The sequence below is a fragment of the Anser brachyrhynchus genome (assembly GCF_964034855.1).
Source record: "Anser brachyrhynchus genome assembly, chromosome: 5".
In the NCBI taxonomy this organism is placed as follows: domain Eukaryota; kingdom Metazoa; phylum Chordata; class Aves; order Anseriformes; family Anatidae; genus Anser; species Anser brachyrhynchus.
This window is the reverse complement of record NC_137699.1, coordinates 7,704,458-7,727,259: the sequence shown is the minus strand read 5'-3', so window position 1 is coordinate 7,727,259 and position 22,802 is coordinate 7,704,458. Positions and strand designations below refer to the sequence as shown.

General features: G+C 41.5%; 1 protein-coding gene across 2 annotated transcripts in view; it reads left to right on the top strand.

The window, feature by feature from the left end:
• ELP4 (elongator acetyltransferase complex subunit 4) overlaps positions 1-22,802 on the top strand; it is a 201,089-nt gene that overhangs the window by 126,167 nt on the left and 52,120 nt on the right. Inside the window, exon 10 of one of the 2 annotated variants that reach the window (XM_080595258.1) lies at positions 13,409-14,622. The exons of the other annotated variant lie outside the window; for it this stretch is intronic. Coding sequence (XP_080451384.1) covers positions 13,409-13,540 — 132 coding nt within the window. The 3' untranslated portion in view covers positions 13,541-14,622. Of the gene's footprint in view, positions 1-13,408; positions 14,623-22,802 lie in introns of those variants that run through there. 2 annotated transcript variants of the gene reach the window in all.

Genomic DNA, 22,802 nt, shown 5'->3' with positions numbered 1-22,802 from the left:
TTTTATTTATTTATAGGAAGAAATATTTAAATGGTATTTAGAAGAAATAATTATACAGGGAGTACAAAATATATTCCTTACTAGTTTTCCTTCCCTCTCTCCAACCTATTTTCATGCTATGGGTCAGAATTTAACAGCTCTCAAGAGCGCCTGGCTGAATAGCAGCAGGCTTCTAAATCTCAAATCAAGTGCTCTTCAAAGCACCTTACTTCTCTCAAAACTTGAGGCAGGTTTTTCTATCTGGCCTATTCATCAAGTATAGTCTACTGCATTGTTGACATTTCTAAACACTAAAGGGATTTTAAAGATCTTATTGCTCTAAAGAGACTTACTTGTAGTAGGGAATAAAGAGGTAAAATAAAAAAAATACTGACACATGAAAAGTGCAAAATTGAGTAACCGCTAGAATCATCTGAAAGCAAATAACTATAATTTGACATATAGTTTCTGTACAAAACACATCTTTGATGTAGGAATCTGCTCAAATGTTCAGCCCTCCCCCAGCTGCCAGAAAAAAATAGTAATGTTTATTTTAATCTAAATTATTTGCAGAAGTCTGGCATTTAATGTGATACCAATTTCTATCATTCACATTTAATACATTTGTTTGAGTTTACACTGAGTTCTACTGTCTTACATAGAGTCATTTAAAAAGGAATTAGCGTGACCTGTCTTTTAACCTTTCACTGGCAACTTCTCATTCTGGGCTTAAACTTCCTTTAATGCGTCCATTTGCCAAAGGGTAGTCAACATGACAACTGGATCACCAATGTGTTTTTTACTGTTTTGCATAAGTAATATCAATCACTGAGTAAAAATACGTCACAGGATGTTTTTGCATCAAAACAGGTTGATCCAACATTGTGGATATTAAATTACACTTCAATGGCTTTTGAAGTCTAAGTTTATTTGGTAGAAACACTATAAAAGGCTTTGTTAACTGGAGTTTTAAACTGTAGCCCTCATAAGTCATGGGGAATTGATACTGAAAATAGGAGATACTGAAATATGAATTATTTAATTTCTACGACGTCACGTGGAAGTTACAGGAATTGAACATGCTTCCTGTATCAGTACCAGTTTTTAGGGTGAGAAAACAATGATAGTCGATTTTTTTTTTTCTACTGGCCTGTTTTTTGCTTTACTGCGGATCGTCTGACAGTTGAATTTACCATTGCCCAGCTGAAGTTTCTAGCTTGTGAAAAGCTGCAAACATAAACAAACTGGTCTTCTGCTTGGCAGCCTGGCTTCGTGAATGTGGAGGATTTCATAAACCAGCAATACATTTATTTAATACGGGGATTAGTAATAATAGTTTGCACTTACAGAGCACTTTTCCATCTCTAGCACTATTTTAAAGTGATTAAGTAATCTGTGTTTTCCCGCACATAGTATTCCTGCCAGGCAGACTGAGAAAATACCTATAGGAAAGGAGAACTTGTCTATGCATGAAAAGCAAAAGGAAAAAAAAAAAAGATAAAAAGCTCTAGAAAATTAAGCTGCTTCAAAAAGCTATTAAATTGTTCCTATCCCCGAAGCTTTACAAATGTGCTAATTGTTGTGTTCTGGTCATGTAATATGTTTCTGCACAGAGTTAAGGCGATTTCCTGTTGGTGAAGAGCTCGCCCCGCGCGGGGAGGGAGCGGAGGGCTGGCCAACAGCCTGCGATGAATCTTCCCTTTGGGCAGCGCGTGCTTCACTTCTGAATGCCCAGAAATGCTTCACAGATGTGCTGCGCTGCCTAGCAATGGAAATTTTCTAATTCTAGCTGACCTAAAAAAGTAAATAGACTGCCGAGCATTGGTCTATTCCCGGTATAAAACAGCAGTGCCCCCCCAGCTAGCATTTACATTTTGCCCCACTATACGCCCCTTCTTCCTAACCAGAAACTTGCCAAACCTGTGACGCTGGTCTCCTGAAACAGAGCCTTTCATGGCCATATTGTATGTTGTTTTACATTGTGTGGTGTAATGTAAAAGAGTACAGCTCACACTGCCTGAGCAGAAGCGGTACTGCATGCGTTGGAGAGGTTTTGTGGGTACACAGATTGGCCATTATGCCATTATCAGCGGCTAATACGCAGTCAGGAGCGCTAAGTGTGCATTTGCAGGTATAGTTACGTATTCCGTTTGTGTTTGTACATGTAGCTTCTGAAACGGATGTATTTTTAGGGAAGGAGGAGGAAATGTACAGTTGTCACTGTACACAAGATGCAGACGAGGCTGCTGAGGCGGCAGCAGGGAAGGCCTCAGTGGGGCTGCTCCAGGGAATCCAAGCAGCTCCCACTTTCTCCTTCTCTTCTTAGGAAAGCACTTCATTAAGCCCCAAATTTCATAAGATCTGTAGAGACTTAATACTCAAAATCACATGGGAGCTTCTGGACAATGTGTATTTTAGTAACAGCTTCCAGAACTGTTCAGAAGTCTGATTGAGTTTCTGTTATGTTTCTTCTTTGAGTTGGTAACTTGGGCATTGAAATTCCTTTGCAATGGAGACTTGCTAGGGCAAGTTACATGTCTTGGACCTTTCTGCAAAGCTTGAAAATCTATCTGGATGAAATCTATCTGGAAAATTTTATCAAGAGGAAGAACGCTTTATGAGTTCATTTGTGTTGTTCCACACCCTCAGATAGTGATAGTCTTTAAATGGATGTATTAATGAATTTTCTGAAATGTAACAAAATTTTTAAATGGAGCTAGAAGCTTGGTAGATTACAGTGAACTTTAACAGATAGCTTTGGATGAGAACTCAAATATTTGGTTACTTTTCCAGCTAGGCTGAAATTTTAGATATTGACAGTACTGTTGCAATATGTTGGTCCTCCACAGAACAGATGCTTCTGTCTGTGAATGCTATTTCTCCCCGCTTCTCACTCACACAGCTTTTGTTTGCATACACAGAGTCTTGGTTGGACAGCTTGAACACTTCTCAAGCTTTTCAGTAGAGAGACCCAAGTTCTTGTAGAGCGGCGCAGGCATCGCCAGCAACTCTGGAATGCTTCCAGTGAGCCATCTGTGGTTTGATACGAAATCCGTACTTTGTGGCACATTGCAATGTCATTCAAAGAAAGAGGAGATACAGTGGAGGCACTGACTCAGTGAGGTTTCCTATAGTTGTAGGACTGAATTCCTCCCCTTGACCTTTTACTCTCCGAGCTAAAAATTTAGTTTAAGCTCGTCATCCAGGTTTCCTGAATAAGCAGCAGAGATGGGCAAGCACTTGCAAGAATGATTCATCTCACCCTAAGTATATAATATAGGTTAGACTGAATGGCTGACTTGTAGACAGCTGCAATTAGGTTGAATGAATCCATCAGGGAAGAGAATGTGACATGAACATTAGTGTCCATCCGGACTATCCTGAGAGCCCTAGAATTATTCAGACTTGCATTACAGGTCCCGCAATCCTCTTACATAAGCTCAGGGAGGAGGGGTTCAGCAAAAAGAACAGACCTACAGGAGCAGTGTTAGTCTGCTTGCTTTGCATATACGCCATCAGACGTGTGAACTACCATTTGAATTTAGAGCAGCGTTTCCCTTCAGTTTAACGACAATATTGTCCAGTCTCAACTATAACACATCTAGATAGTGTATCTCCTCCTGCCCCCCATATTTCCTTTTTTTTCAATCCATCTTCTTTTCAGCCCTTTGTCACTTAATTTCTTCCCCTATGCCTGTTCTCTTCCAAATGCCTTTCTGTGCAGGATAGAAGAAGAAAAAAGCTTTGACATTAATACAATACTTATAAGTCATGATGTTTTTCATTCTGCCTGGATATTTTATTTTTCACCTCTTCCTCTTCATCCACTTTGTGTATTCAGACTGTAAATTCTTCAGGACAGAGGCAGTCTTTCAATATGTGCTTGGTAAGACCATGGCAAGTATGTATTATGGTACTGTGGAAGTATTTCATACAGTTCTGGTTGTATTTGAGTTTGGGATCAGACAAGCAGTTGAACAGCTGTAGTACCTGGAGTGCCTATAACCATTGCTGATTATTCTAGCCCTCTTTATAACAATGTGAGCTTCTTCATCATGCAGAGACTGCAGTTGTAATATAAAGCAGGTCTGTCACTTCTAGGTGTGCTTTAAGCACCAGACCAACATTTGTCATTCCCAAACATTGGAGAATGGAAATCTCCTGATAGTCTTCTCTTCCCCTTCTATCCCTTCACAAATAACAAGTCATCTTCAACCCATCTTGAAGGGTGTTTTTTTTGGAATGAAAGAGCCTGTTCAAACAATTGTTCGTTGCTTCATTTCCTGCTGCTGAAAAGTAATGACTAATGCTGCACATGGAAAAACCCACCAGTGCCTACTCATGCAGTAATGGAAGTTCTTCATACATCTTAAATCCCCTAGAGATTCATTTTACACAAACATATACAGAACTGAACTTTAATGGTACAAGTGATCTCTGAAAGATTTTCACTCTGCAAAATCCAGTGTTTAAAGAAATCAAGTTTTAAATCTAGACACAGGAATTGAGATTGAAAGTACTTGGCATAGTTTTCTAGAAATCAGAGAATGAAGCAGTACCGTGCAGCGCATCCCAGCAAATCAGCACAGCTTGAATTTAATCATCTCGGTATTATAAGATCAATTCTGTAAACTAGATACAATGGAAAGCTGCACCGAAGATGCACATACTGAGATTCAGTACTACGAAATGTGAAATGGCTTTCACAAAATCTATCAGAAAAGGAAGTGGATTTATTAATGGTTCTTAATTTTACCAGGATGCTTTAAAGTCTCTATTAAAATAATCTTTTTGTAGTGTTGGAAACTTACAGCAGAACATCACTGTCTTGCAAATGAGCTGAAAGTCTTAATTACCCTTATTTTATTTTATATTCTATAAGTGATAGAAAGTGTTTTATAATTGTGTTGAAGTATTGTAAGTACTATTAGCTATATATAAAAAAATATTTTCATATTAGCAATGTGTCCTTTAGCAAGCAGACAGGGATATGTAGGTACAAGTATATTTATCAGCTATTCTTAGTGGAAGCTTTCTCTCATCACCTGATGTTAACACTAATTAATTTTGACAGTTCAGAGTATGCTTCAACTCAAAAAAAGAAATAGGAAATGCATATGGTAGGTGTGCTTATTTTAACATGGGTTGATACAGTCATGATTAGCTATAAGTCAATCATGGTTACCTGAAAAGTAGAAAATTTTAGAATGCTCTTTTAAAAAGTCAAGTCTTTTATCATTGATTTAGAAGATGCTTCATTGCTGCGATCTAACAATGGTAATATAGCATCTGTGAATGTCTGTGAACAAGATGAAACTGAGTTCATGTTCATTATACAGAAAAAATAGTTACCAGCTGTTTCGTCTTCTCGTTTTGTTGAAATACTGAGAAAAATTGTAATGTGAAAAGGAATGTGAGATTCTTAATAAATGAGTCTTAAAATAGTTTGCCTAAGGCCTAATTGCAGTTATGGGAGGATAATTTGGCACCATTCTTATCACAATATAAAAATGCATATAGATTGTGAGACATTAATTGTAAGCAAACTTCAGGACTATTTTGTAATTTCTGCTAGAAGAGAGTTAGGCTGGTTGGCATGACTTTCCTAGTCCTTGCAATGTCTTCAGTGGTAAAGGGCTTACTGTTTTGCCACAGGGAAGAGAACTTGCATTAACCTGGAAGTATTTCCCAGGTTTATTAAGCCGGAAGAACTTCATGTATTTTCTTAGTGATATTGCGATGTTGTTATGAAGGTACATCGCCATAAGTGATATGTCACTCCACTAGACTACATATCACATAAAACATAAATCATTTCATCATAATTCACATCTCTGGTGTCTCTGAATCTGTGAACTTGACAAGGAAAGAAGCCAAAACTTATAGCCACCACTACGTCAAGTATTTGAAGAAACACTTCTCTTAGAAGAAACTTAATTTCATACATGCACATCTTCTGTATTTATATTAACCCCAAAGACAATAATTTGTTTTTGCCAAAAAGACCAGTTTCAGTGCTTGGTGATGACCTGTTAAAAAAGCAGGAAGCAGAAAGTCATTGCCTAGTAAGGCTAACGGGCTCCTGAAGTGTGTATCTGTTACGGAGGTTGTAGCCACTTGTCAGCTACCACAATTAGAAGTGCACGATGCAACCCAGGAGGACATAAGACATAATGTAAACCTGGTCATTCAGGACCTCTTTCACCACATCAGCAGACACTGCAGCTGCTTATAAGCTGTGGTTCAGGGCATAGCAGAGGATCAGTGCCACATGTTGCCATTGCACTGAAGGCACATCCCATGTCCCTGGCGGGCCCAGCCACCTCTATTACATCCTTCCCCCACTGCACAAATAAGAACGGAACAGCAAGGATCACCAGGGTCAGGCAACAGTCTGGTGACTGCCACACAGATCCATAGTATGAGGCAAATCTACAAGCTCAGAAGTCAAGGCAGCAGGTCAGGATTGTACCTGGATCAGCAAGCTGTGTGGTTAGACACTGACATGGCCAGAGTGTAGGAAGGTGGCAAGGACCTGAGCTGGAGTGCAGCTGAAGGGTTTCGCACTGTGCCTTTTCGCACAGCGCCCCGGTTCAGGGTGCACAGCTGCACTGTGCCCCAGCTGGCCCCAAACGCAGGCAGCTAGACCCTGCCGTCTGGGACAGTCGTCTTCAGTGCAGAGGTAGAGAGACAGCTCAGTGGCTATGCCATCATTTGGCATCCCTCCACTGGGCTCCCCCTTTTCTTAAAATTTAAGTTGCAGATTTGCGTTTCCAAATGGAATGTCCTTCTCCCCAGCCTGCCTGTGATGTCTTATTCTTTACCAAGAAATCTATTTCCAGTCAGGTATTGGTGGTGATCACTTGACATTTTAATAATTTTCAAGTAAGAAACCAAGTTCTTCACTCTAAGAGGAGGCTTTATAAAGCTGCATTACTAACCTCCTGTAGATTTCTCCTTAAAACCCCCCTTTTTCATGACACCTACAAAAATGCTTAAGTCTTTTCCTAGGTAGTATGATCATTGAAGTAATTACTAGCAATTATAAATGAGGCAGTTAAAAAATATATTTATATGAAAAAGAAAGCATAATGCAGGGGCAAAGTATAGGCATAAGTAGCAGAAGAAGCAGTAACAGGAGATCAGCCGCTGTACCTCCGACCATGCTCGATATCCCTTGTGTAGGCTTAATAGAAAGGCAAGAGTTCTGCTTCAAAGAGAAGTAGGATATAAACTAGGAGTCTGCATCTTTCATTTTCCCAACATTCCTAAAATTCTTCTCCCCACCCTCCTCTTCCCCCTGATCCAAATCCCTTAGGCTTTGGTTACTTTAGTCTTCATAGAATTGTAGCAAATGGAACTAGAAGGGATCTAGAGAGGTCATTAACCCATCTCCCTGCCCCAAGGCAGGGCTGTAGCCATGGTAGGCTAATAAGCAATTTTTTGCTCAGATATCCAAAGGAGTAGAATGGTGAAGATTTTTATTTAAGTTGCAGTTTTGGAAGTTAAGGCTCAGTTGTTAAAAGCTTCATATAGCTGTTAGCAGGATCACAAGGTTAACCTCAATGGAATTGCTTTAGTATACCTGAAATTAAGAACGAACTCCCACCTCTTTTTTGATCAATGATTTTGCATCGCTCATGTCATTACTAATTTGTTTGCTGAAGTATTACACTTACAATAAATGCCAAAATACAATAATGATTTCGGAGAATCACCTTGGGTTCAGATTGTTGCCAATGGATATATATATTTGCTTATCATATTGTTACCAAATATTTTTATACTTTAAATTGCTTAAAACGTTCCCAATAATATGTTATTTTAGTAACCCTCAATTAATTTTATGGAATGTTGCTGTTTCTTGAATGTCTTCCACCTCAATTATTTCTGAGCACTTCAGTCATTATAAAAATAATCTGTACCTCTCATAGACAAATATTTCCATAAAAATATGAAAGATAATTTGAGCAGCTGATTGTTGTTTATACCATATAGGTGCAATACGAGATTTCACTAGTTACTTCTGCAGCACAGTGCCAATATATTCTTTAGATGAATATGTGTAGTGTGTATGGATAGTTGGATAGTAATCGGTTATTTAACATTATCTCTAGTACCTAGCTTTTTGTTTAACCTGTCATTGCTTACTTAGGTTCAGTTGTGTTAATTTTACTTTATTTCCAACCCCTTTTATTGTCAGTTAAAGCCTGCGTACCGTTTCTATGCATTTTGTAACTGAGGTATAATCACCATCAGCAGAGGTTGCTAGGAAAACTCTGCTGGTCAATCCTCTTAACACCGAAGAGAAAAAAGACTGTTCTTTACAATAAATCTGTAAAACAATTCCCTTGGTAAAATAAGCTACACTGGCAAAAGCACTTGCTAGTATTTTTGTCTGCTAGGGATTTGGTTGGTTAAAAAATAAAAACAGAAAATCCCACCCCAAGCAAGTGCACCAGCCCCCTGGAACTTCCTAGCATAGCCGTGACGTGAGTCTCTGCAGCCCTGTCTTACTAGGCAGACCAGTGTCGGAGAAGCATCGGTGCTGTGTTTGGTCCTCAGCACTGGGACCGGACTGAAGGATCGCTCAGCATCCCCTCTGGCCTGTCATCTTACGTATTCTTTCTTATCTTCCTCTTCTTACCTTTTTTTCCCCCCATTGAAAACAAAGTCATTAGAAGTTTTCTTCAGGCAGGGGGAGGAGCAGAGACAAAGTATGCAATAAGTTTTGTCTGAACTGTTTTCCTTTCATAATGTGTGCCCTGGAGCTGTGTGCTTAGCTGTGTTCTGTGTAATTGTGCCTATTACCGCAAAGCCTTCATGACCTGCCCGGGAGAGCAGCAGGAAGGGAAGCACCAGCGCTCGCTCCGCTGACACCGGCGCATCATGCCCGGTCCGTATCTCTGCCGTACCAGTAAGCAAGCTGCTTTCGTGAGCCAGCCAGCTCTTCATCACGACAACTAAGCTTGTTGTCCCTGCCCCTCCCTCCTATAGTGTCGTTCTGAAGATGCTCAATTTCAACCTTTCTGACAGCCTATATGGGTAAAACTAGTGTGTGGTCATGTAACGTGATGTGCTACAATAACGCAGATACCCAATCAACTGTGCATAAAGGAAGTTTACTCCAGCATTCCCTGGCTTTTATACTTAGGAGCTTTACCTTCCTTTGCTTTAATGAATTATAATAAGGAAGGTGATTATGGGACTGCTTGCTTTTGGAACTGGAACTTTACAGGGAACTGCCACGTTTACTTTTGGAACTGGAACGTTTTAGTGAAAAACTTCAATTACTTCAAAGGACAGGTTGAGAGGAGAAGTAATTGTATATTTAACATTTATGCCAGGATGTGTTTTTGCTGTCCTGTGATAATCTGCCTCTTTTGTCCCACGCAGTGTGTGCGCACTCAGGGCATGCAGCCCGGCCCTTTTCCGGGGATGTTCCCACTTTCCGGCTGGGGAGGTGAGCGGGCACCGTGCCCATACCCCAGGCAGGGAAGAGCCAGGGGCAGATTGAGGACAAGAGGAGGGGGATAAAAGGATGAGGAGGATGAGGGGCTGAAGCAAGGAAGGGTGGCCTGAAGCTGAATTTGAACCAAGGCATTAGGAACGGGAGCAGGGAATGGAATATGGGCAGAAATAGGCGAGAAAAAGCCAGGAGTGGCAGAAATGCGAACGAGGGGCTTGGAAGCAGAAAGCTGAAAGTGGCTGGAGCAGAGGCTGGGGTGCAGATACCTGGACAAGGGATGTTTTTGTCTTGAAGATCAGCTACAGAATGGGAGGCCTGGGCACTGACAACTAGGATTGCCTAAGTGAGCAAAATCAGGCAAAGTGCTAAGAGAGAGATTGAAAGGGATGGGGGTCACAGCCTCTGAAATAACAGAGCAGTCTCTCCACCAGAAAACATTTTGTCCTAAACTGGGACTTTAAATGCAACTGTTTCTCTGTGGTCAGCAAATATCTGTGAAAATGTCTGATCGTTCTGTAATGCTGGTGTTCAAAAAGGATCACAGCCTATTCATGCTCTCACTTAGTGTGTGAGTGCAAGTCACTGCAATGCCCGTAGTGGTGCCAAAAATAAAGGCCTGCTCTTTAGCCTTTGGATGCCTGTGTAATGCCACGTGATCCATTTCCAGTTTGTTTGTGTTCTGAGGCTTTTATTTCTTTTTTTTTAATGGTGTAAAAGTACTTATTAGGATTAATATTTGCAGTCCTGTTTCTATTTTGAAGCTGCACACAGAAAATATAAGGAATTTTGGGATGCCTGTTTAAGCTTTGTTAAGATCTAGTATTTGTGTGTGCTGTGATTCAGATCTTAATGGCAGGATAATATCCAGCTGTTTTCAGAGGACTCTGGTGTTGCTTATCGTTCAGAATAAACCTGATCTGAGGGTGCAAATGGCATAAGCAGTGAAATACACTTCTGGAGATCTGGCAATTTATTTCAATATTTGAAAACTGGGATTGTAGAGAGGGCAAGGATTGCAAGAGGGATGGTCTCGTAATTAAGAAAATTGAAGGATATCTTGGAGTCTGATATGTCTCTGCCCATACCACTGAGCTTCTGTGTGATCATGTCACTTCCACCCAGAGTTTTTATTTCTGTACCCTTACTTCATGTCTGCCCCTTTCTGAGGACCTGGCTTGGGGTTTCTGAAGAAATGCTGAGCACTCACAGCTGCAACTGAAGTTACCATTTGATCACATAAAATGCTGCACAATGCTAAACATTCTGGGAAAGCAAGTCCTAAATGGCTCAGATTGTGTTTCTGAAATTAATTCATACCTTTTACCATATTTTTTATGTGCCTCAATTCTCTATCCGTGAAATGGAGGTAACTTTGCTGCCTTATCTCACAGTAATATTAGGAAAATAGCACAGTTGGTATTTGTGGAGCATTCAAGTGCTATATGCTGACATGTGCTATTGAAAAGCCATTCTGCCTTCAGAACAAGGTTTGAATAGTGTACAATAAATACGTCAGAAAAGTTCAGAGTAAACAATGACAAGAAAAAAAATACTGAATAGCTGGTCACTAAATGAGCAGTGTGCATCCTCATCCCTGAATAAGATGGGAGAAAAAGTATACGTGTGTGTAGCTAACTACTGTATCATGACAAATACAGCTGTAAAAGCTTAATTCAGTCCCGCTCTCCAACTTAAGCATCTTGCATTTTAACTTTTCCCATCTGAGTCTTTGTGAATTTATAAATGTTCCTCTTTGTTTTCTGTTTCTAATACAAATTAGTGGACAAGCACAGCATGGAATAAGAGGCTGCAAGTATGTCAAAGTTTTTTTTTGTTTGTTTTGACCACCACGTTAAATCCAGGCCAGCATAGCAGGGCTTGACATTGTTCCCCACCCACAAGATTAGGTGGTCCTGCGTGAAATGAGTTTGCTGAGTCTCGGGGCTGTTTGCTCTTATTCGCCTCATTCTAAATCTGTGTAGCAGACTTGTCAAAAAGGTCAATAACTGCAAAAAAAAAAAAAAAGAAAATTATGCTGTGTTTCCCTTGTGTCTTCCCTGGTGAGGACAGAGACGTGCCACAGGGAGTGGGAGTAGGCAGGACTGTTCATTTGCACGTCCCACACACCAGGTGCCCTCTACCCTGTTAGCGGAGTGCTGAATGCTTTTTTGGGAGGGAAATGCGACGGAAAGATCTCCTGAGTGCTCCCCTGTGCTTTCGGAAAGAAGCCGTTCAACACTGGCTTTTCCTCACCCTCTGCTTTCCTCCTGTGCGCCCCAAGCAATCCCAGTGGTACCTCGGCTCTTTCTCAGCAGGCAACCACAGCAGGCGTGTGCCCTGCTTTGTATTTTCTCCATGTAGAAATGGGACATAGAGGACTGCAGTTAATGTCCACAGCTGTGCCTGACCTTTGTAGGAACAAGTGGGGAACAGTAGGTGCAATTTGCCATGCCAGAACTCCGATATGACTGGGTGAAAGGCAAGAACCCCACTAGAAGTACACACAGGGGGGCTTTTCACATACCTGAACTGTGGGATTTCCCACGTGCTTCTTCGGCAGGTTGCAGCACTTGGACGGGCATATTTCTTGTGTTTCTGCTCTCACATGTGCCCCTCGCCCCAGAGCGGGCTGTGTGTGCCATGCCACACGCATCCCCTTGCCGCCAGGACCCCACTGATGCACCCCTCCTGTCTGCCTGGCCGCACAGCCAGCAGCGAGCTGAACAGTCTGCATGCTGCAAATAGGGATGTTTTCCTGTGCTTTTTGTATTGAATTCTTACCTGGAGGGAGAGAGGATCCTGTGAAAGTTGCAAAGGTATCAAATAAAGGGCAGCTGTGTATATTTCTGTGTTCTGACAAAAACACAAATATAGCGAAAGTAGACAATAAGCATGGTCTACACAGCCCGATAGCTTTGCAGCCATTACTGTTATCGTGTTCCCTCCAGAAAGCCGTGCAGCGTAGCCTCTGCCTACTAAATCTTTCAAGAAATACGCTTCTTCCACGATACCAGTTTCATAAATTATTGCACTGTAAGATGTTCAGCTGTCTCATCTGCCTGGCTTTCAGAACTGCACTGTGTCCAAAAGCCAGCCAGTAATGATCAAACTAAAGACTCGGTTTTATGCTAATTTTGCCTTAGTTTACGAAAGATAAATCATAATATCATGCCTTTAGTGTAAAGGAATCCTCAGAGGGAGAGTTGAAGTATTTTTGTCGTAGTTGAACTGTAGTGTTAATAGTCCAAGAACTGCATGCTTGTGGACAACGACATAACCTGTGCCTCAGTTTCCTCATCTGCAAAATGGATGTAATGTTCCTACAGCTCAGAAGGGAAGGCAAAGTTTATTTAGCGTATATGATTGCCTTATGGAAATGCAGCTGCTATCACTGTTTGCTTTTATTGAAAGCTGTCAGTAGAGTATGAAGATGAAACACTTGGCAGAATAGTGTTGCAGTCGGGGTGATCCCTCTGTATCTTTTGTCCATCACATCATTTATTTTCGAACTCTGTCACAAGGTATGCATAAGTGTGTGAAATAAAACTATATGTATATTTTCGTGACATAGAAATCAAAGAATTTAATGTAGCTGTTGATATAGAGGCAAAACATTTGTTTTTAAAGGCAAGTTGTGCAGATATAATTAAATACCGTGAGCAAATTTGAGTTTTGTTTAGAAAATTTTCATAAGAATATGTTCCAATTTACAGAATCCAATATCTTGAAGTACACAATGAAAACGTACAAAGCTATTTCCCGGTCCACCTAAAAGCATATATGGGTAGATCTTATTTGTGTGACTAACATCAATGAATTGGGAAAAAGAGTGCATTTTGAAATACGCTATGGAAAATAAATTCTACTGCCATCAATCTTTCTTTTTTTTCTCTCTGTTTTCTCTCTTTCTTTTCTCTCTGCCTCTCTCTCTCTCTCCCTCCTGAAAATCTCCTGCCACAGCGCCTGCACTTGCCTCCAGACTTGTCAGACACAGTGAGCCGCTCAAGCAAACAGGATCTGGCAGAATCCGCCAAACTGCTGAGCTCAGGATGTGGTGCTATGGCCATCGGCAAGAAGCACCTGGACTTCTAGTGATTTCTACTTAGCAGTTTCACTCAGATTTATATGACACTCTAATTATGAGTGATAATGACTTATACAAATATTTTTCTTAATGATTTGCCCCAGCAGTCTTTAAAAATACACATTATCATACGGTGCCTTATTTTTTTCGTTCCGGTTTCTTTTTGTATTAATGTGGGGCTTGGTTGGTTTTTGCTTTTTGTTAAAGCTTCTGTTATGTTGGGTCCTGCCATTGTTCAGCCCTTTTGGAAATGTAGTGTTTCTTCCTTTCCTTCAGATATGAAAATTACTTGTAATCCTTCAATTCTAGGTGTTTTTTTACAATAAAAATAAATGGATTTTTTTTCCCAATGGTATTTTTGTATTCATGCATTTAATATTTTGTATGAATAAGTTAAGTTGGGCTGTTTATTGAAATAAATTAATGAAAGTGAGTGATTCATTGTCACATGTTATTCCAAGAGCAAACTGCACATCTATTTTTCTTAAGAACATTCCTTCTTGTAATTGAAATACTGTATTAAATTTCAGAAAATGCTTAAGGTGTTTTATAAAATACATAATAATAAATATAAAATACATAAGGTAGTTTTTATTCTGATATACCAGTAGTTGAGCATGTTGGTGGGGTTTTTGTTGTTGTTGTTGTTGTTTTTTATCAGAATATATTATAGGTGATTAGTTTGCCTCATGGGTTAATACATGTATTAAAATGCACTTGAATGAAATTTACTAAACGTAGAAAAAAGAATTGATTTCCTTATGTAGTTCAAAACAGTAATCCTAAACAATTGAAGTCAGCACTATGAAATTATGTCAACAGACATAATTCAAGATTGAAATTCAAACTGACAGCTACATTAATGCTAGAATACCAGAAGAGTGCATTTCAGCTTGGGGAAGAGTATCACAGCATGCTGGTCTAAAACAGGGCAGAACATAGAAGTAATTCAGGCTCCTGTACCGTCATATCTATATATATACTGTTTGTGAACTTACGACTATTTTGTATTCATCTCTGTGTAAGTATCATCAAACAAAAGAAAGGTAAAGCAATGCTGACCTGTAAATTAAAGTGGTTTTCATTCTTTCTTCTGAGGCTGCCTTCCATTTTGAAAGGTAATATATTCTTCGCCGCCGAACTTGCAAGCCATCCAACTGTAAGATTGCATTACAGTTTCAAAATTTCGTCTTTCTAATAGTATATTACATGGCTGGAGTGAAATTGACTCTTCAGAGAACATGTTAATATGATGCAGTAATGTTAACTTATTTTGATGGGTTGGGAACCAAGAGTTGGTTAAGTGGTTTGCTTTTTTTATGCAATACAGGTTCTACTTTATTTTTTCTTGACAACGCTGTGTAAAACAAAGACATAGCTTTTAAAACTGTCTAACTAATATGATGAATGTCAATCACTTAAAAAACTCCACTGTAGCATAAACACATACTGTATACAGCTTTTATTCTGAATTAGAATAATTGAATCAATGACAGTGATTTGCCAGGATGTCAAATCTATCCATCATATCCTGTCACTACCAGTTTATTTTTTGTGATCAAAATCAAAAAGACTACTATTTTGTCATCAGCTATTTCATTAGTAGTAACAATCAGGTTTTCTCTTCTATATTTTTTAGATATGCCTGTTAAATTTCTTATTTCTAAAGATACAAATCCTTTTTAAATCTTTTCAAAATAAAGTTTCAGAACTGAACTGTCAGTTTAATAAAGAAAAAGACATCTACTTTCCTATGCCAATATATTTAAAATATTATCATTGATGTCTCAAACATTTTTTCTCTTTTTTGTATTATGTGTTACATTGAATGGAAGTTCTCATTAGATACTTAATTGTGCCTTTTGAAAGCATGAAATAATTTAAACGCTTAGGATAGAGTGATTTTTAACAAAGGCAAAGTTTTACATATTTCGTCTTTTTAATGTAAATAACACACAACATAGTACTTCTTTGTGAAATACAAAGTCACAAGACACATAAATTGCTGCCAACATACAGAAATAGGTCATTGACCTAACATACGGGAGAGAAAATATCATGAAAGTCACAGATGATTTCTAGCTACCATATTAACTGAAAATTGTTAGCAAGTAGTGTGTGTATCGCACGCACGTGTGCAATTCCTGTGCATTTATAAGACTTGAATTTCAGAAACTTCCATAGGTTAATATTACTGCTGACAAATATTTTGAGTAATAAAGGGAACTCCTTCTGCAAATCTGGATTATTTTTTTTTTCTGATTCACTAAGCATGCTTTGTGAAATGTGTCACAGTATACAGATGTACCGTGCTGTTTACCTAAGGCAAAAACATGTAGCAAAATTTCTCTTCTTTTCTTCCAAAATATTGTATCAGTTACAACAACATATGACAGTGACTTGGCTAATCCATAAACAGGGAAGTGAAATAATGCCATGTACGTGCTACGCAGTGTACGTAAGGTGCAGGTTTTGTTTCTTGCACCAGAAGACCCCTGGCTCTCGTTTTGGCTTGGGAAGCAGTAGAAGTGGTGATTTTCTGACAGATTTCCTCAAGCCACCCTGTGACTGTCAAGCTTCTGTACACAAAAGAAAAAAATAAAAAGTCCATCCTTTCTTTCTTCGCTTGGCTTGAAGACAAATATTTAACTAAGGAGTGCAGCTCGGGTAATCGAAGAAAGGATGCGGCCTCTTTTGACAGGCTGTTGCAGTGTGCTACCAGCTTCATCAGAGCCCCTTGCTGGATGGAAAATGTGTGCAGCCCCTGTTGTGTTCAGAGGGCTCTTCTCTGCAGAGATTTTGGTGCGAGGTTTTTTTTTGTTTATTGTGATACTTTAGGCACAACTTCCTATTTTTTAACAGGTTACAAACTGAAACCACCAAACTCAGCAGGGAAAGAATGGATTCATTGCAGTGAAAATGCTCCCAATGCAGAGCTGGCGCCTGAGCTTTACATAGTTGTGACACACAGTCAAGAAAGCAGTAATGAAATTTAAAACATTGTGTCTTTAATATGTCAGATAAGAATGCTTTATGTAATTTGTTATGTTAAGGTTTTCAAAATATAAGTATTTGGAATATGAGAAGAATATTGTGATAGATTAAGTCTTTTGCTATGTTTATAAAGAAATTACAAAAGCAATTTCAAGGATGCAGCTGAATTCAGTTTTCTGTAACAGTAGCTACAAGCATCTGAAAATGGGCATTCACCTACTTCAGATTTGATACAGATGGTAGTACACCACTGGTTTCATCTTTAATAAAAAGTAGTGATGTTGTTCCAAACACAGCTTTTGGAAAAGTGCACAAGTCTCATTTACAGGAATCTTGTACAACAGCAATATTGGAAAGTGAGCCGTTAATCAAGTCTTTCTGAAACCACAAGGTTGTATGTAACACATCCCTTTAAAAACTTATATGTATTACAAATATTACACGCACATTAGACCACTATTTCTCCAGGATCATATGTTAGAAATTTAGTAAAATGCTCTTCTTTTGCCTGTGCTAGAGAAATACTGTCCGTAACTACAGAGCACACAAAGAATAGGAAAGAAGATGCTTTTATGCCTTTAAGAGGTGGTGAAAGCAAGCACTGTCCCCCATTACATCTCTTGGGGGATTTTTATTTTCTATTGCGAGCTACCTGAGTGCAAGGCCTGCATTTCTTTTTTAATCACACTGAGCACATGATGGTGCTTATTCAATAATAAATGGGCCGGTGTAGAAAAAGAATGAAAGTGAATCCTCTTCATCTTAAGACAAAAAGCCAACACGAATGAGGGGGGAAAAATCCCACCATAATTACTTTCAGTTTCTAGAAAATACTAAGCTCAGTCTTTTTCCAAAAATGGTTCATTAAGACCATGGATGGCTACATCTGTATTTCCACATCTGAGTAGGTAGATTTTCAGAAGTGTCGAGCATCAAGTATACTAGAGCATCTGCTGAAAACTTGGCTGCTTACTTAAACTCTGCTTTGAAACAGTTTTGAAAGTTATTAGGCACATTGAACTAATTTTCAGACCTGCTGTTCATATCAAAATGAAGACACCTTTTGAGCTTTTATACTTTTTTTTTTTTTTTTTTGCAAATGGATATTCTGATGCTGTAGAGTTTAACCCAAAAATTCTGCCGAAGAAGTCAGTGATGATTTAGATGAGGAGCAAGCTGGTAGGTTTGATCTGGCAGAGTTTGATTTTCTACACTCAGACTGCTCTCAGCACTGAAGGTATCAGGTATTCCCTTAAAAAGTCTAGAAACAGGCTGAGGTCAGTGCAGTTTCATCTACTTTTTTTTTTTTTTTTTTTTTTGACACAGAGCAAACTGCAAAAGCTCTGGCTTGAATTTTGTTGGGCTATACCGGGCATCATTCTTGCCGTGGGACTTGTACCACTGCAAAGCAAATTAGCTGTCCTTCAACACTGCACTCTTGGAGACAGAGGAGAACCAAGCTGTGTGGGAGACGGAGCCCTCCCCGGCAAAGGGTCACTAATACAGAGCCTTGGATGCACCATAAATATGTTGGCTTCAAAGCAGCAGATAAAACTTTAGCCCAACAAAACGCTGGGAAAGAGGATGCAAGAACAGGTAGCATGGTAGGCAGGCACGATTAATGCATGGTGGAGAGTGCCGTGGGTAAACACAGTGGAGGAATCTATGTAAGGGAGCAGACGGGCACGTCCGTTCTGCAGTCCTGGCCTGTACCAGACCCTGTGGAGTTTTAGATCTCTCCTTGCCCAGACAGGTGTACATCAACACCAGCTCATGCAGAGCAGCTGAATCATGAATCAGAAAGTCATCAGGCCCAACAGAAGCTTGGTTTGAAGAAGACTTTCAGGGCTTGAACACACGGTTTGCAAAAGGATAGTGTGGACTTGAATTCAGAAAAATCAAAATGGACAACTTGCTTCTTTAAAAGCAAAAAAATTATGAAATTTAAATGACTGATTTTTTATTTAATCCAATCTGACAGAGGGAGTTTTAAAAATAAATAAACCCTCCCCTGCAGTATTTGAATCACAAAGCTGCAGACTACAGAATCTGGATATGAAGCCAAGTTTGCTGAGAAAAACGTAAAGGGTAAAACATAAACAGTTACAGGGAGACAGAAAGTTTTTTCTTCAGTTGTCATAAATGAACGTATGCGTTGTAATGACCTGAAGATGTTTATCGGCTGCGTGCAGCTCCACGTGAGTCATAATCCTGGTGCCCTATCTGTAATTTCTGCGGAATAACTGTTCATAAACTACTCAAAATCCAGTGGCGTAGGGCTGACACGAAAGAGCTTATCTGTGAATCTCCAAACTCCTCCGGCGCAGCTGGAAAAGCTCGTATGTCCTCAGAGAGGAGGAACCGCAATTCACAGCCCTTACAGCGTGTGGCTGCTGAGTGTACGTGAGGTCTGTCAGGTGCCTGGAGGCAATTGCAACCTCTGCTGGAGGATTTCATGCAGCTTACAGCTCCTGTCAGGCACCTGGAGGTAACAGGAGGCCTCCCGGGTGGCTCGCAGGCCTGGCTGAGGAGGTCAGGCCGCATGCAGTGCTCGAGCCGCCCCGGGCCCAGCAGGAGCAGGCCCCTCTGCCTGCGCCTGCACGTCACCGTCTTCACCCCCACGAAAACGTGGTCACCTCGCCAGGCCATCGTGGGGGATCTCGCCTCTGGGAGCAAGGGCCCTGAAATTGTCGCTGTCTGCAGGCAAAACCCAGCTGAGCAGGCCTAGCACCATTGCTGAAGGTTTGTGATGGGACTTCAGGGAAAGCACTTTTCATGGGGACTTTCCTTCAGAGGTCTGTCTTCGAAAGAAACGAGGATTCTGGCAACTGGAGATTTCCTGCAAATCTGTCGCCCTTCACCTGTGTGCATTGAAAGACTGATCCCATGGTTTCCTTTCTCTGAGTTCTCATTTCCACGGCCCTGGTGAAAACTCCTTCTGCATTCAGGTGATCACTGCTGAAAACCATCTGGGGATAGCAAGCGATCCCAAGCAATGCCTGCTGACTAAGAATACATTGCTTGCTTTTTTTTTTTTTTTTTTTGTACTTCTAAGAGAATATTAGGGAAGGGATCAGTTTAACATCTGTTCTAAAGCAAGGAAGTTGTAAACCTGGCTCCTGTCCAAATTGTAATACCATATCTGTGTAGTCCTTTTGCAATTCTACCTCCACACTTAAAACAACTCGTTACCACTATGCGTGCAGTGCGGGTTGCTCCGTCCTCAGCTATTTCCCTTAAGCAGCACTAAGCAGAGGACACACGTGAGAGACTTACCCAGCACCACTCTCCAGCAGGAATGTAACGTGAGCTGTGCTCCATGCTTTGTTCCTCCCCGCCGAGGAGGAACATCTCCCACACCTCTCCCACGCCGGGCAGGGCTGGGGCTCTGGGCTCCCTGCACGCCTCGGCCCCAGCCACTGGTCCCGGCAGCAGCCAGACACGTGGAGGCTTGGCCCAGCGGGACCAAATGCGCGCCGCCGACCAAGTTTTGATTAGAAACAGAGCTGCAGGAGCTCGGTTAGCAGGTTCCTTGTCAGGGAAAAGTTATTTTAAAAGACGCTATGCCACTTCTGGAGCAGAAGAGCCTCATGAGCTGCACACAGAGTGATGTGCAACTGCCAAAGCTGAGGTTAACAGCAAACGGAAATGAACTGGTAAAAAAAAAAAAAAAAGGTATATTTTCAGTTTTCCTACTGCTATTTATACCAGGGAAACATAGAACACATTCAAACCTTAGCGTAACTCTAAACCTGCACGTTACCCAGAGAAAATGAAGTAATGTATTTTAGCCAGTAATACCTAAGAAATCAGCCAAAAAGAGAAGAAAAGGAATAAAGGGCAGAAACCTATGGACACAGAAAGGGAATGAAATAGAACTACTAATGGCTGAAAACCTGGGGCAGGGGATGTGAGTTACCAGTCCCAGGTTCATCTTTGTGATGGTAATCTTGTCCCAGAAGATAAATTCTATGTCAGTCTGCCCACAGTAAACCAGCCTATGGGGATATTTTGCTTATTTAATACACAGAATACCAGGGAAAAAGGAAAAAAAAAAGGGGTGTGGGCCCCTCTTGGCTGTTTGCCAGGCATTACGGTCTGGGTCCAAGAGCAGCTCTCTGCCTCCTGCAGCAAGCCCATGCTGGCTGGTGCTTACCTCCTGAAAACCAAACCGGGATCTGCACGGAGCGAGGCAATCCCGCCACGGGTGTGACCACACGCGTGTCTGCTTCACCATCAGCGTGTACGGCTCATCATCTGTCTGCTCGGAACAATAACTGGTAGGTTAGCAGCCTTTTCACTTGTAAATGTAAATATTGTATCTAGAACACAATGTTTGAGATACAAAATACGGTGTTATTAAGACAGCGCTCACACATCAATTCTTGTGTGACTATAATTTGTGCAATGCCTTAGGAGGGGCTTATAAATAAAGTATAAGGTGTTATTATGAAATACATTTTAACCCAATGCACAGAAATGCCTTGTTCCTATTGAAATCAGTAGCAAAACTCCCACTGATTCCAGTGGTAAAAGGGGGAGACCCTTGGAAATAGCCGTGTTACACTGAGCAATACATTGCAGCAGGTTTTGCCTCAGCAAGCAACACGGCTCTGGAAGAAGAAAGGGGATGCAGATAGGTTCCAGGTACTGTTCAGAGCACACTGGAGGGCTGCATTGTGTGCTCGTGCTGCTGCTGCTGCTGGTGTCCGACGAGGCAGCCGTAGCCGCATGGATGCACGCAGCTCCCCTAGCCTTCTGCACCAGGCCCGGAGCGAGCGGCCAGGATCCGGCCCAGCTGTCGGGTGCGCAGAGGGGCTGCACGCCAGCCTCATGCCGCCACCCTGGGGAAAAGCCCCCCGGCAGGGCCGCAGCCGCCATGAAGAGCAGCAGCAGCAGCAGCATCCCGGCTTCTCCCCGATGTGCGACCAGCCATGGCTTTCCACGCCGACCTCAATAAGCTCAAGCCTCATCCGCGTACACAACCCCTTCACGCCGTGTCCACGCAGCACAACCCAGCCCTGCGTCCCCCGAGGAGGCCGCCGAGGGGTGCGAGGGCTGGCAGCTGAGGCCAGGCAGCCGGGGAGCCTGAGGGGAGCGGGACGGGGGCTGCCCTGCCCACCTCTCAGCACCCGCCGCCACTGCCGGCCTGCTGTGGGTGCTGGGGCTCGTCCCGCAGGAGCTGGCCTAGAGGCAGCCAGCTATGTTCGTGGAGGCCAGGATGCCACGTGGGGCTGTAAAGGCTGGGTTTGTGCCTCCAAGGAATTGTTCCCAAGATCAGTTTAGCCGTGCGAGAAGGGACCTGCTTGCTGTGGTGTTTAATGCGATCTAGCCTTAGCTCACAAATACACAATGCGTGTGCGCGTGCCTGATAAATATGTACATAAATAAAAACAATTTCCCTGCAAAATTAATATTTTCAATTTGGTGGCTTCTAGGTAATTAAAACTGTTTAAGATTGGTATAATGAATATACTTATAACTGACCAGTATCAATTAAAATGAAATATTTTAATCTGATGTTTTTGCACATTTTTGCTTGCTTCAAGCTCTCAATGTTATTAACTGTCGTGTCATGCATTGAATGGAGCTGCTCTTTGTCCCTAAAGGACTCGGCGTTTACGTGCATTTGACCCTGTCTGCAGGCAGCGATTGCCTCGGCACCACAACTTTGCTGCTCCCAGTTTGCAGTGAGGCATTATCTGCAGCTCCAAATATGCTGGAGCGAGCAGAAGGGAAAGCATAACCAGCCCAGATAGCATCTCGACGTTACAAAGGCCGTTTGTGACACCCGTGCTTTGACTCAGCGCTCCCCGCGCACTGGCTTTTCAGGCGCGAGATCCGTTTTTCACCACAGCGTGGTCAGCGCCAGCAGCACCACAATGAGCCCGGCTCAGGGTCCGGGAATGTTTGGCTTTCCTGCCAGTGACTAAAGGCCTCCAGCTTTCACTAGCCAGTCCCAGCTCGCATTGTTGCTGCCTGTTGATTTGTCTTCTCTCATTATTCCTTGACATGCAGCTCTCCACCCACGCCCACACTAACAACCCTCACACAAAGCGCATTGAGGTATTAACCAGGTTACAAGTTCAATGGAAAATTACACTAAGATTGTGCTGTGTGGTGATATAAAGGGATGGTATTCACTCTCCCAAAGAGCTTGTTAAAAACACAGCTGTTTTTTTTCTTAAACATCCTTACAAAAACCATTTTTAGAAGGCGGGAATGTATATTTGTGCACATACGTGTCCCTACGGACGTCACGTATACAGCAGATAG